At 36.2% G+C, this 15,716-nt stretch overlaps 1 protein-coding gene across 1 annotated transcript in view; it reads left to right on the top strand.

Annotated features, from left to right (window-relative positions):
• RNGTT (RNA guanylyltransferase and 5'-phosphatase) overlaps window positions 1–15,716 on the top strand; it is a 169,364-nt gene that overhangs the window by 53,056 nt on the left and 100,592 nt on the right. Inside the window, exon 11 of the mRNA XM_063150641.1 lies at window positions 8,860–9,024. Coding sequence (XP_063006711.1) covers window positions 8,860–9,024 — 165 coding nt within the window. The remainder of the gene's footprint in view (window positions 1–8,859; window positions 9,025–15,716) is intronic.

The raw sequence follows: 15,716 nt of genomic DNA, 5'->3' as shown, positions 1-15,716 counted from the left end.
AGTGCTCTTATACCTCAACATGAAGCACATCTCTCCAGAAACTTTTTGAATGGCACATTATCACTAATTGTCAGGGGAAGAGAGGCAGTGTTGCTCCTGGGAGAGGGAAATAAGACAAGTAGTTCTCCAAGAGTAGCTTTAGAAGTTACCATGATACTAAATCCTTTATATTTTTCAGTTGTTTGTGTCTTTGTTGTCTGTACTCTTACTTGCTTACTCTGATGTGGTACTTTTTCAGCAAACCGTGAAACTTGCTATAAAAAAAATACAAAGTCACACCTGAAAGTTTAAGTTGGGTTGTAAATGAAAATAACTGAGATAGTTTAAACCTGAAATACAATTTGGAGAATGAAGTCCAAAACCAATTTTTTTGTTCTTAGGAGGTTTCCTTAAAGAGCTTTTCTCAGTATCTTTGTTAAACAATTTTCTGCTTCTCATGATTCAAACCTTTAAAACCCCTCACTTTTTACCTTCTTTTTTTCTTCTTACACTACAGAAACTTATGATTAAATAGAAAAACTGTGTCCTTCTCCAGCTCACAGTTTATGATGGTCATTCCCACAGGTACTGCCAAGTGGACTTAAATCCAGCTTCTGTCTCAAGCAAGTATTCAGATCTCTCAAAAATGTGGCAGTAATCACAGCTGAAGTGGATGGTGTGAAATACTTTACAGTGGGGAAAGTTTTCCAGTTGTATTATCATGTCAGTTTTCTCAGTACTGGCAATGAAGTCTCAAACTGGGCTTTTCTTTTCAGACATATTTCAAAACAAAAAAATCTGTAGGCAAAATAGGGTATTGGGGAAATGTCACATGGAAGCAGTGAGTGTTCCAATGTTGTAATGTCTTATTTCCCTAACTTAGTTTTAATTACTCCTTTTTTACAATTAATCTAGCAACAATATTTCATTTTTTCCCCCTGTCTCTTCCCATCTTTTTTCTTCCTGTTTCTTCCCATCTTTTTCCTGTTTCTAGGGGAAAAGAACTAAAGAAAAAGAAATAGTCAAAGTTAATCAGAAGGATGTAGCAAATATAATAACTGTATATTTCAGGATTGTTTTTAGGAGGTTGAAAGCAGGACCTCACTAATGTTTTCTTTTTCATGCTTAATTGGGAGAAATTTGGGCTTATTCAGTCTGGAAAAGAGAAAGCTTAGGGAAGACATTATTCCAGCCTTCCAGTATCTGAAGGGAGCCTAGAACAGATCTGGGGAGGGACTTTCCACAGGAGCCTGTAGTGAAAGAACAGTGGGGAATGGATTTAAACTGGAAGTGGGCAGGTTTAGATGAGATAGTAGGAAGAAATTCACTGTGAGCTTCGTGAGGCACTGGAGCAGGTTGCCCAGAGAAGTTGTGGATACCCCCTCCCTAGAAGTGTTCAAGGCCAGCCTGGGTGAGGCTGTGAGCCATCTGATCTAGTGAAAAGTGTCCCAGCCCATGGCAGGGGATTGAACTGGATGATCTCTCTAATGTCCCTTCAAACCCACACCATTCTATGATTCTAACATGTTTGAATAGCCTGACTGACCGCTATGGTCTAGGAAAGAATGTGAAAGCTGTAATTTCATCCTTTTAAAAATATTTCTCTTATTTAAAATAAATATGAAGAAGAATATAATTTTCTCTTGAAATGAGTATTACATTTTCAGTGTTTCTTACTCATAAGTTAACCATGTCCACCATGAACTAGAAACCTAAAGACAGATTGTGTACTGAAATGATAGATATTTGCAAGTCTTCAGGTGCTACAAGCTTAATTTTTAGTTCTATCATGGTTTAGGCAACGTAGGTGGTTCCTTTTCTAAGTCGTCGTGAATAAGTGCTGATTGTACTACTATTTCCCCCCTCATTTCTAGTTTTTACAAGACTTCATACTAACTGTACTAGACAGTCTTATTTTAAATACCATGAAGTGATTTATATTCTAAAAACACTAGTGCCACAATCTTTTCAAGTATGAAATGGCTTGAATAATGTTTTCAAGATGAAGGAATTTTCCCACGGTTCTTTAATTCACTGCAGTGATAATTCTTTCTCATAAAGACAGCTGTGTGAAAACCCAGCAATAGCTATTCCTATGAAGAGTCATTGTGAATGGCTGATAGAAAGGAAGAAAGTGTGAGGAGAGTAGAAGTAGAAAGAGAAAATATTGACTGCAACACATACTAGGTGGTCCAAATAAGGTAAGAATACCTCCATACTGCATGTAACACAAGCACTAGGAAAAATAATTAGAAAAAACTGAAGCAGTAAAATCCTGTGTTTGACTTTGAAGATAGCCTAAATTCAGTGTAAAATAAATTATTAAAACTTATATTCCCATATGCAGTCTTTTTGTGTGTAAATATCCCATGGTGATAATGACATATCTATTCTGTAATTAGGGTTTTTTAGAACTATGACTTTTCCTTCTGTAATTGAAGTGGGAAGTTCATCTACTCGAATTACCTGAGGGGAGGCAACCAGTCTAGACAGAACAGGATTCCTTTTTGTTTTAATAATTTACGTCCGAGTAAAATTCCCTTATTGAGTTCCGGGTTTTAGGGCTCAGAAGGATTTCTAAATGAAGTCACTGTACATGCAATCAATGAATTTGACTGAGTTGTCTGTTCTCTGAAAATAGCAACTACTAAGCTTTCAGTGCCTAACTGGAGCTTTGTTTTCAAAAGGGAGGGCTTAGGTGTTCATCTGTGCTACATGCTTGTTTCCATAATTCTGCCTCTTTATTGCCAGTATTGGTGATGAGAATCATAATTCAGTCATTTCAACAGGTAAATATCCTGCTTTGTATATGTTACCTTTATACTGGTGCTGCAAATTTATCATCCAGTTTCAATTACAGAGTTTTGTAGTTTTTATTGTGAATTTGTTTAAAGTTTTGAGCAATCCAGGAAGAGTAAGGGACAGAGCAATGGTTGTAGTACAATCTACTTTTTCTGTTTTGGTCATATCTGTTTAGTCACAGTTTTGACAGTCCTGCTGTTTTGTTCAAGTTATGTTTACTAATAAAAAAACCCCATGGAGATATATTTGTACATTCTGTTAGACCTTGGTGTTGTCCTTTGGCTACTAACTTCTTTCCTTTGTACATTTTAAAATTTATTTTCAGTGGTTATTTTTTAAGGAAATACCAGTAATTTAATATATGTCTATATGTTGCTCTAAATAAAGCAATATTTTTAATAGGTCTGATTCTTCAAACTATTTTTGTTCTATGGTAAATCAGAGCAATATTCCATTGTAAGAAACAGCAATATATAAATTGTAATCATGTTTCTGCAACACAGTGGTCATATTATTACAATTGAAACAGTATTTCACATGCTATACCTTGTTGATGCTAAGATAAACTTTAGAAATCTTTTGAAACTGCTGAATTCCTTGCCCTTGTCATACATGTTTTGAATATTTGAGTGAAAAAATTTAGAAGACCTCCCAAAATTTTAAAGTTAGATAACTGCCAAAATTTTAAAATGAATTTTTAGATTTTATTGATTGTCATGCCTTTTGCCTTTTAGAAATAAAAAACTTAAGGGTCATATTTCTATAAAATTTTTCTTTTCTCTGATACTTTACTGTTTATTCTGCTTGAAAAAGAAAACTTCATAGGAAATGAGAAAAGCCTTTTAGGCATTGAATGTAGTAATAATCTTATTTGGAAACTCATACAGTACCTTTGGATTGTTTGTATATAAAGCTGTGTGTACAGAAAAAGCAGCATCTATTAAACCATGATCAGAAGAAATATGTGCCAGATCATTAATATAAAACTAAAAAGATTAGACTGCATGGTCTTCAGAAGTTGGGAGAACTAATAATGGGCTTTCATTGGGAATACAGATGTCAGCTGTGGGTGCCTTGAATTGTCAGTAATAACGTTAAACACAGGGTAGAATATCAGGCTAAGCTTATTTTTATTCTTCTCTCAAAATCATTAAAGTCATTAAAATCACTAAGACAGTTGTGACATATGTTGTGCTCTGGCTCAGTAAGTGAAGATGTGCATGGACGTATATCTGTGTGTGTGTGCTGAATTATTCATGTCTCAGGTCCTGCTCTGGAGAAGCAAATGGAGCATGCTTTGCTGGTGGGTACCCTTCAGCCATATCTCATGGAGGAAAAGAAGAAATATTCTCAGTTTATCCTGGCCCATGGTGGTTATCAGCTGTGTGCAGAGGCCCAGGCATTATTCTTTTTGCTTTAGCTGCATTGTGGAAAAAGGCACGTAAATACCAAAATCAAAGACGAAGTGCGTTTATGGAATTTGGTGCCTGTGTAGCGCGGTGTGTTCACTGCATCCATTATTACCGCGCCTGAGTGGGCGCTGGTGGTGATAGAGAGACGGTGAATCTTGTATCTTGATCAGAAGGCTTGATTTATTAAGATGTTATATATAATACATTATGACTATACTAATAGAATATAGAGAGAGGTTTGCAGAGCAGCTAGGCTAGCTAAGAATAGATAGAAAGAATCTATAACAAAGTTGTGTTCAAGGACTCAGTCCCCTAGCTTGCACTGGTGATTGGCCTTAATTATAAACATAGGAAATGAACCAATCAAGGCGTTCCTGTTGCATTCCACAGCATCTGGTAATAATTGTTTACCTTGTCTTCTGGAGCCTCTGGCCTCCCAAAGACACAGAAATCCGAAAGAAAGGATTTCTGTGGAGAAATGTCTGCGACAATCCATCTAGGTAAAGGACTTTCCATGTAAGGACTATGGAATTTGCTGAGCTGTGGCCACGAGGTAACCTTAGAGACATAGGAGAAGGGAAACTCAGATGTGGCGGGTGATGGTGGTAAATCCTCAGGGATGCCTTTTTCCTTGTGGAGGGAGAGGCTGGATGTGCAGCAGAAATCACATTAGCCTCTCATCCCCGTCTCAGCCACTCCTGCCATCTTGCTGATGCAGTGACCTGGGGTTTGAATTCCTCACCTGATGTAGCATGAGGTTGTGACTTCAACATGAGGTCTCTGTGAACTGGATGGAGGGCAGGAGCACAGCCTGACACTTGTCCAGATTCTGTCTTCTGGCACCCATTTGGAGCATTGTTAGAGGGACCGGTCTTGTTGGGTGGGTGGGGTTTTTTGGTGGTAACATTTTTTAATTTTCTTTTTTTTTCCTTTGCTTTTTTCTAATCTCCATTCAGCATGCCTTCCCCCATCTGCTCAAGGCAATGGATATTAAATAAGCTGCAGACCCTGTTTTTCAGTGGTTTTAAATCCATTTATTTTTGTGATTCATATGTGACTTGTTATATATGATTTCTGTTGAGAAGTTAATTTGAAATAACTGGAGTTTAAATTTAGAAATGTTGAGTCCTGGGTGGATTTCAAAGTTCAGTAGAAATTTCATGTTAGTTTTTGAAGTTGTGTGGAGGATGTTTTAGCATCAAAACCATACTTTGCAAACCCACTCCATGCTGTGACCTTAGTGCAATGCACAGAGTTTCAACAGGTGAAGAAAGCTCAGCTACTTGAGGAAGAGGTGTTGATTCAACAGATGACTCTTCTGTTAAGGCTTGTCTAAATGATATTTTGCTTTAGGATACATTTTATTTACAGTGAGAGGGAAGTGTAACTTTCTAGCATAGGTAGGAGATACATGCTACTTGTTAATTTTGTTTTACCCTTTGCTAACACACTTTCTTTAGGTTAAAAACATCTAGAGCAGGAATTATCATTTTATGTACTTCAGTAACTAGGCTGTCAAGCAGTAGTGACCCTCATCCTTCTCAGACGAATAAAAACCTACATATTGGAATAAGATCTTAATTATCTGAATGCTTAAGTTAGTGAAACATCTGTATTGCCGAAACCATGCTATTACTTAATGCCTGGATTTAGATTATATATGCATCAATGTCTTGGTTTTTGACAATTATTAAATGTGTGCTTTATACACTAAATAATCTCTTCCTGGTTTTGTCAAGGTCTCTGAATTATTTATTACAGCCTACATTGCCCTCCTACTTATTTGTTAAAGCTAAGAATTTTATCACTTCAAGATTTTGGCTATGTCTGGGATAAATGTGTAGTAGATTTGCAACACCTTTTTGTAATTATGGGAAATGTCTAATAACAAAGAAAGAGCCACTGTCCTACAATATTGCTTTTATTCGGTATGTCCTTGAGTTAAATTCAATTATGTGTTATTTTCTTATTGCTAATGTCCTGTGCTTTTGTAAGAATGAAATACTCTTTGACTTCTTAGTTTACTAGTCTGATGAAGAAGTAGCTTGGCAGCATTGTCTGTGTTTTCCTTTCTCATATGATCTTATGTCAACCTAGCTTTGACCTTTATTTGATGGAACCTAGTGGTAATATACCCTTCTATTTAACAAGCTTTAAAATAGAAATATATGATTGGCAGAACTGCATGAAATAATTAGTTCCAAGTAGATGAGAAAAGTGAAAGGAATATTTTAAGGAAGTGATTCAGCTGGTTTATGGTGCATATGAAGTTGCCTCAGCTTTTAATTTAATTGTTTATGGATGGAAATATAAATCACTGTACAAAACCATTTTTTGAAAGAGTCATTGTAAAAAAGCTTTCTAAATAACCTAACTGCTTATTGGCTTATTGGAAGCTCAAATGTATGAAATATTAATTAGTTAATTTGCTTTTTCAGACCTACTAATAAAATGTGGTTGAGTGGAGAAGATACTATAGGGAAGAGAGCATGTGCACTAGATCTTGCTGAAATCTGCCTAGAGAATTATGGGGGTTCTTTGAAGTGATAAAAAATATATATACACATTTCCCAGGAAAGAATTCTTCAATCAGTTCTTCAATCAGTTGTTACAGGGGTTGAGATGTGTTTTCTGTGTTTTAATTACATGTACAAACCAGGGCAAGCTCAGTCACTGTATAGATGAATACTCAAGTATGCTATACATAGGGGGAGAAAAAAAGGAAGGAAGAAAGAAGGAAGGAAAGATTGATTGATTGATTGATTGATTGATTGATTTTCCAACATTTTGTCTGTGGCACTTAAAAATCTGTAGATCATGCATCTGTATTCTGTGAGAAGTGAATAAAGAGTGAACCACTCTCCTGCCCCTTTGATTTTTCCATATTCTTAATTTTCCATTCATTTGAATGGCTCCTTACTGATAAGACCTTCATGTTTGAAAGGAGGACAGCACTGAAGGCAACATTAACAGCCAGCTGAGCTTTCTTCTTCACGAGATTAGGAGATTAGGAGACACTTCACCCCTGGTGTCTGCCACAGGCTTTGTACAAGATGTGCTTCCCCACAGACTGATGGTGGCTGGGCTGCCTGCTCTTGTGTAGACTGAAGCAGAGTCCTGAAAGAAAGTGGTTGTGAGTTACATGTGGTATGGGAGCAATACATAATTCTTAAAGCTGTTGCCATAAACAACTGAGGACTTATGATAGAGGTCTAGTAGGTTCTAATGCTATCAAAGACAAATATAAGACAAGCTTAATGCTGCTTTGGGAACATGAAATGTCAAAGGTTTTGGTGAAAGCCAATATGATTTTGGAAAGAACTGATTAAATTCATGTCATTTAAATAGGCACTCTGTTTTTCTCCTAATTGAGATACCTGTTCAGATACTTCTTGCTCTCTTACCTTTGTGTGCCTCATCAGAATGTCATTTTGCCTTTTTTTTTTTGCCTTCTTTCCAGTTGACCAGTTCAGATGCTCTCTGAAGCATATCGGAGCAGTGCTTTTTTCCTTTGAGTTGCCTTTAGTGCAGGAGGTACTTGGTAGCCAGTTCTTCTGCTCAGCTCTACTGCTGCCACTGATGATTTGAATCCCATGTCTCCCCAGTTTCCTTTGCTCATTACTTTCAATTTTTGAAGAATTCTGGTTTGCAAGCCAAGGCTCTGTGAGCTTATTCCCTATAGGCCATGAAAGGAATGGGTTTTGAAAATTATTTTCTTTGTGAATGGGATGGCAAAATGAGGGATGATCACATGTAAATAACTTTCTGTCCTTAATCACACTTGTAACAGTGCAAATCTATGAATTTTGTGTCTCACTGCTGTGAAAGTGACACCTGATTGAAATGAGCTTTAGAATTCATTAGTTGACAGTTGCTTGTTTTGTTCTAGTGATATCCATAGCGTGTTTTCCTCGCCATCTAATGCTCAAAATATGATGAACTCCATTACAAGCTGTTACTAATCTGACAAATGCGCATTTTGAATGCTCATACTGATCTGGTGCAATGCACCAAATGTAGAAAGAGCAATGTAAAGCTGCTGGTTTATTTCAGATCTTGAAAGGTCAGGATATGCTGCTGAGGCTTAGTGAAGTGTTTTACTGCCTTTTTGTGACTGAGCCCTCGAATATCTTGCAGGTTTTTGTAGCCATTGTTAATTGGCACATTTTCCAACTGCACCTATTATTCTCTCTTCTATGGCAGAAAAATGAACATTAATTAATGTTTCTTTCAAGGCATAAATATCCTGCACTTAGAGCAAGGCATTCACTTAAATGTGTAAATCTCATTGCTTTGTCATTAGAAGTATTGTGAACGAAATTATCTAAATTACTTCAGAGGAAAGCTATGTGGAGAAGTATAGCTGCCATATAAAAGCTATAATTAGGGAGTATTTCAATTATTTTGCTTAACTTTAAAGGTATGTGGGTGTTTAATTCATGTATGCTTGAATGCATATTACAGATTTCTAGCTTTCTTTGAACTTTGATTTGGTTAAACCTCTTATAACCCGGGAAAAAATGTTTGAAAATCACACATTTGGGGAAAAATTTAGTAACTTGATAATTCTATGTATCTGTAGTTTTCTGTATATTTTGTTAGGAAAACTTAAATTGTTCAAATAATTTGGTATTTGATTTTAATGCTGATTTTTGTAATTTGGCAGGGTCAGCCTGTTGGAGACTGTGATTTTAATGTTCGACTTGCATGTATAGAGAAGGAGATTATATTCCCACGACATGAAAAGATGAAAAGTGGTCTCATTGACAAAGCACAGGAACCCTTCAGTGTTCGAAACAAACCATTTTTTGACATCTACACTTCCAGAAAGGTAAGCTTGATTTCAGTTGTTTTATGTTGTGGTACTTGAGGCTGTATAACAGTGGTAGGTGTAGGTTTTCCCTCAGCATTTTTGTTGTGTCTTCCAGTGAGTTCCTTTGCTAACCAAATGTTCAGCAATTGTTGTGGGGTGACTGGCGGCTTGGGATAATTCTGAAAAGTGGGGTTTTTTGCTTTTATTACTTATCTCACGCTTTTAGAAAACAGTTTTTGAAGATATCAATAAATCTAAAATACCAGGTAAAAGTTTAGGGACATTGTAATCTGCATTTGAGATGATTGTGTTTCAGATTTAGTTCAGTCAACAATTTTTTACCCTAATGTGTTTCCACCACCTTAAAAGCATCTTTGAGATATGAATATCTGTATACTTTTAATTTATTGGGATATTTGGGGTTGGTGTATGGCTTCTTTCATGTTTTTTCCTTGGATTTTTTTTTTTTTTGTTGGTTTGAGGTAGGTGTTTTAAGTCTCAATCATGACAGACTCTGAAGCCTTCTACATTTTGGAGTTTAGGTTACTCATTTTTCTTTTTGTACAATGAACATTATAGGGTATTTTTGTCCTCATTTAAATCAGTCTTACCTAGTGAAATATGTTCTTTTTACTGCTCTTAAAGCAGAAAGCTTCTTTGGCTTGAAATCTGATCATTGTTTTCAATAAGCAAGAAGTTTTATGTCAATATTTGAGAATTGTTTGTATGCCCTATGATAAATGTAAGGAGTTTTAGGTAGCAGTACCAGTATTGATGTGGAATTTTATCTATGACAATATTGGGAAATACTTAAGAGAAATAATTATTGGTTCAAAATAGATTTCAAATCTGTATCTGCTCAAAAGAATAGTATTCATAAAAATATATTCTCAAAAGATCAATATATAAACTAAGAATTATTGTTGCTCTTACTTACCTCAAAATACCCTTTCCATTTCATTACTTCCGTGAACTTGATGAGTATGATTCCTGTAACACTTCCTTAGGGTAATGAAAAAAGCCTTGCATTTTCATATTCATCATAACTTTGTGAATTTTTCATTATGTGTGGTCAGAATAGACTATAAACAGTAGTCCAGTCTATTGAAGCATTGCCGTTTCCTGAAAAAAGGCTGTTTAAAAATAGTATTGTTTTACCCAAAGGATCTTTATCCTATTTTTATTTAGTCATCTCTGCAACTATAGCAACAAACGTAGTGATGAATGCCTCATCAGTATAGCTGAAAAAGCGAGCAGACTTCCTCTTGCATCCATGATGAATGTCTTGAGAGGGCTTGCCAACTCTCTGTGCAGGACAGCAAGGTCTGCAGAAAGATAAGGAATTCCTCCTGTCCTCTAAGTCTGTTCATATCCATCAATCCCTCTCCAGAGACAGGTGCTGCTGAATGGATCCTAAAGAGCAACAAGTGGGAGCTACGTTGGTAGATCCTCTCCTTATGTTCAATTAGACATTTTTCTTTTCTTTTCCAAGAACAGTTGGATTCTTTCATCTTTAGGAAGGATCTAACAGGATCCTTCTTTTCTTGACTACAGTGAGCAGCTTTGTGGTGCTTAGTTGCTGGCTGGGGTAAAACCATTACAAGATCCTTGAAGATTTACACCCTTGAGTGGTCTCAGAGAAGCTGTGATATTTTTAAGCCTGGGTTTCTTCCCTACTTTCTTCGCAGTGTATTTCACTGAGAGAAGATGTGGCTTCTTAAGTCACCCCCAAGGCTTGTTGTTGTCAAAGATCAAGGAGGGTAACAGTCCTTGGTCACAGATAAGATGGCTCTCTCACTGCACCAGCATATTCAAGCGTGAAAAGGTGGAAAACCCATACCTTGTCAGAATGGGTTTCATCAAAACTTTTGGAGTAGGATTTGGAGTTGCTTGGCGTAATTTTTTTTTTCCAGTGTAGCTGGGGTTTGCTTGGGATCAAGAAAAGAATCAAGTGTACTTCACACATCTTATTTTTGTTTTGAGAAGCTTTAATTTTTGAAACATGTTCTCAGGATGCAGTTTGAACTTCACAAGAGAATGCTCTAGATCTCTTTTTTACAGCCTCCCTCCATCATTCTTTTCTATGATCTGAGTTAAGACATTCCATTCCATTCTTTTTAATAAAAATAATGTGTCAGTAAATGTGTGTTAGATTGTGTGGACTGTAGGAAGATTACTCAAAAGGCCAGGAGCCTCGATGCTATATTTAATAGCAGAAAAAGTGACAAAAACTTTTAATTATACCAGAAAAAATGAGTGTTTTCCATGTAGACTTAGTTATTTTCAGTGAAAAAGTGGGAAGTAATTATTTGAAACAGCAGTAAACTTTGTGCTGTGTTATATAATACATCCACTAATGAAAATGTTCTTCGAGTTATGGATTTGGAACTTAATGCCAGAGTTAGGTACTGACTGATTTTTATTTTTTTTTTTTAATCTGGAAATCAATTTCCTGTGAATTGAAATGGACTTTTAAAGGGCAATTATAAAGTATGACAGTGTTTGTAGTTGTGTCTTGAGATTTAGTTTTGCATTTTTGGAAATAAAAGCTGTGTTTTTATAATATTGCCTTCAGGGTTATTTTAAGATGTTTGAATGGACTGTTATTTTTTGTAAGACTGAGTTTTAATGTAAGACCAAAGAAACAAACAATCAGTGAAGAGCAGGTTGTATATTTTCAGAGTCTCTAAAAATATTGCCTTGTTGAACTCTGATATTGATGAAGAAAGCTGTATCACTAAATCCCTCTATAATCAATTAAACACAGATTAGTATTTTAGTGTTAGCTGGGAACTTCCTTTTGATGTAACTTCCAGGTTCTTTTAGACCTTTTGAGCAAAGTTGAATTTTTGGTGTTTGCCATTACATTTGCATGATTGGTCACTTCTGTTGCATACCTTGCTTTCTTTGCATTTATTGGTTTGCATCAGAATTCAAGGAGATGATATGGTCAAATTCTCCCACCCATTGTGTAAGGAAGGCAGCAGTCAGTGGAAGAAGCTGAGTTTTAGGTTGGTGCTTTAAGTGCTTCATACTCTTAGGCTTTGAACCATGGCCTTGTATTTACAGGAATATTATGCAAGACTTTATTTTCATTATATTGAGCAGGAAGTACAGGTGCATAGAAATAATTATATTCTTGGCTTTCCTTGCTTAAGCCAATTCACAGTTCTCTTGCAAGGCTTTTTTGTGTGGACAGTCTCAATCTGGATGTCATCACTAAAGCCCATTGTCTAGTGAAAATTCTGTCTAGCAGGAGAAGGAAGTTTCTTTCTGTGCAGTTTGTGGTCCCATGGAGAATTGTGCCCATCACTCTCAATGGAACAAAAGGCTAAAGGTTAAACAATGATACAGGTCAAGTGAGCAACCTTTTGCAAATGTTAGCACACTGTATGTCAATGACTTGTCAGTTTTAGACTATTATCTGGTTTTAAAATGACAGCTTGTCCTAGAGGGATTAGAGAGAAGGTAATCTCTGCTGGAAGATTAAATGGTCTAGGATCCTTTTAAAAGTTTTCAGTCAAATCTGTGAACTGACAGGTGATTTACTTTGTTCTCCTTGTTTATTTGACATTTGGAATTTATTTTTACTTTTTAAAACTGCTTTTGTTGTAGTTAGGAGAGGTGGAATGTTTAGAGTTTATACCAATAAAGGTATAGCTCCTGTTGAGATGATTTGCTTTGAAAAATTAAGTGGCCGTGGACTTCTGATGATGCAGGAGAACGTGTAAGTGCACACTTTGCTGCTGTTCATGTATTTTGCAGGCAGCTGAGCAGCTGTAAGTTAGTGTTTGCATGCCCTGAAAGAGTGAACCCTGATAAAGGGTAGAATATGCAGACATTGCTCATCCGTGTGTGCCAAGAGAGCTGTTAACCAAAACTGACTGAAAACGACAAGGCCCTGTCTTACATCTCCCAGTTGCCCACAGACAACACGAGGAGGAGCTTTGCAGTCATGGGACTGAGGAATTGCATGGCAACAATGGTGGTTGCAGAAGTGTCAAATACTCTGTCTGTTGAAGATCTTGAAACCCCCATCTCAGTGGAGAGAGAATGTTACCATCTGGAGGTTTTCTATTGCCAAGAAGACTTGTTTCCTTTGTTTTTATTTTTGTTTTCGTTTTCTATGCCTTCAGGAGTAGTTTAACCAGCTCACCTTTCAATCCTGCATTTCCTGACCTAGATTGGCAGCCATTCTTCATGCCTGGCCTACATCATGTTCCTCACTCCATCTGTTCTATTCCAAGGTTTTGGCCTATTTATCATCTAATCACATTTTAATTGTCTTCTAACCCATGTCTCCTCTACCATTTTGTTTCTGTTTGTTTTTATTTTTCATGTCTTACATTTTTTCCTCACTTATTCGTGTTCCATCTCCCCAAGAATGGAAAGTTTATTGGTGTAAAGGCAGTATTGCCTTATTTCACCCTGAGATACTTTTGTGCTGGTGTAACCACCACTTAAATCTTCTTTTTGGCATGCTTTTCTTCTGTAAACACAAATAATCATTGACCTGAGGAACTTAGTAAACAAATAAGGAATAAGAAGCTGCAAAGATATTACCTTATTCTTATACTAGAATTTGAAATCTTGGGAGCTGTCTTATATCCCAGCATGTAGTACTTCAGCCTGATTGTTCAAAGTTATTTTACCACATGAATTGTAGAGGTAAGTACAGCCAATCAGCCCAACTGGTAGCTTTGTAAATTGTAAGATGAAATAGGTGACCAAACTGCAGATTTGAGCTGAATGTAGGTTACTGCCATTTGAAATTCAGTGCTTGCACTGCAGCTATTTCATGCCTGCTGCAGCACTGCAATGATGTGAATACTATTCGGTAAATATAATTTCTGTCGGTGGGAGGTTGGGGGTAGCAGAGGCTTTGCAGGCCCAGCTGCTTCTGACTGTTCCTTGACTTCCTGTGGGACAGGGAAGCATCAGCTACTTGCTTAGATTTGGGTTCCCTCAAGCTAGGGCAAACACTGACTCAGCTGTGGTAACTTCTCAGCCTCCGTGCTTTGCTGCAGTCATTTAAGGAGACCCATTCACAAAGAAGAATCTCTGTTTGTTTCCTGGAGTAAACAGAATAGGATTAGGTTACTTGCTTTTGGTTATTATTATTTATGATGTTGAAGGTCAAATATAATATTTCAGTACAATAGTATTTTGGTTAGGAAAGAAGTTTTTTCTTTTTCTTCAAGAAATTATTCACACATTAGTTACGTGTCAAATTTTTCAGGAAGTGATCTACTGAAGTTAAAACAAACAGCCTTGGATATTTCCATGAAGGATTATTCTCATAACTTGTGGCCCATGTTAGATATTGCTAGTGGTACAAATAAATTAATGTAGAATGATTCAGATGTGGAATATGTAATTAAATTTTGACTTGTCAAACTATCATATGAGAAAGAAAGCATTGAAACTCGTGGAAAAATAAAGCTGTATGGCTGAAGTATTCTACTTGGTGCACGCTATAAGTTTAAACATCAGGACACTACATATTCAGCTTAGTTTCTAACAATTTAACATTAGATTTGAACATTCTAATATTTTTGTAAATTATTTCTTCTGTATTTTTTACAGTGGAAATACAATATACCTTTCTAAGTAGGAAAAATGTCTTGAACAATGATTTCTTATTTCAGTTTTATGGTGTATTACCAAACCAGGGAAATGCAAATCTGTTTGGACCTATTTACCAGTTGGTTTGCCAGCATGGACAATTGAATTGTATATTTGGTATCTTCTGAATTAGTTAGAAGACTCAGCTGTGGTGACTAAGTGGGTCACTCCACTCATTAATTGAGGGGCAACTGTTTAATATTGTCCATTGTGCCACTTCACAGCCTGTCATTTTCCAAACTGCCTTCTGGCAATGCAGCTCCACAGGGAAGCCATCAGCCTTCTCCTATTGGAATGATGTTCAAGAGACATGCACTTAATTTGGATAAAATGAATAAAAGCACAAAGAAAATGGTAAAGATGGGGGTGAAATTTAAAGCAACTTATTATGATGCAAGATTATAGGACATTGCTGCTAGCTGTTTCTTTTCTTGTAATATGCTCAATTTTGAGAAAAAAAACCCCAAACCAGACCTTGAACAAAATTAATCTTTAAAATAAAGAAATTACAAAATCTTAGCATTTTACTATTATGGCTTTACAGTTTTGATTTCAACTTTGTAGCAAATAAAGCCCTGAAGTACCATTGCATAGCAGAGGAATCTGGTTTTTTAAACATCCAGAATATAAAGTTAAACCGTAATTTTTGTGTTAAAATCTATGCTTCAGGCCTAGTATAAAATATTAGCCCAGTTTGCATCAGGACTTGGAACAGTAGATGTATGAAAACATTATGTTCTTGTATATCAGTTTTGTGTCTGACTGAATTATTGTATAAACTGTATATTCAGTTTTGTTTTTGTTGACAAGTCTTATTAGAAATGCTTAATAAAATAAAATCCTCAGTTATCTGACTTAATTAAAACAGACCTATCCATGATTTTGGCAACCAGAGACCAAATTACGTTGAACAGTTTATGCAGGGGCTGCATAACAGGTTTACACAGGGGCTGAGTAACAGATAAACCTTATCAAGTATGTAACAGTGGAAGATCATTCAACCCCATTGCACTCAACCCAGTGCCATTCTTTCCTTTGAAATCAGAAGAACTATTAAATGTAGTATTTGGTCAAACAGAGAGAAT

Source organism: Melospiza melodia, chromosome 3 (genome assembly GCF_035770615.1).
Source record: "Melospiza melodia melodia isolate bMelMel2 chromosome 3, bMelMel2.pri, whole genome shotgun sequence".
Lineage (NCBI taxonomy): Eukaryota > Metazoa > Chordata > Aves > Passeriformes > Passerellidae > Melospiza > Melospiza melodia.
Note: the sequence above shows the minus strand (reverse complement) of the source record. Positions and strands in the feature narration are given on the sequence as shown.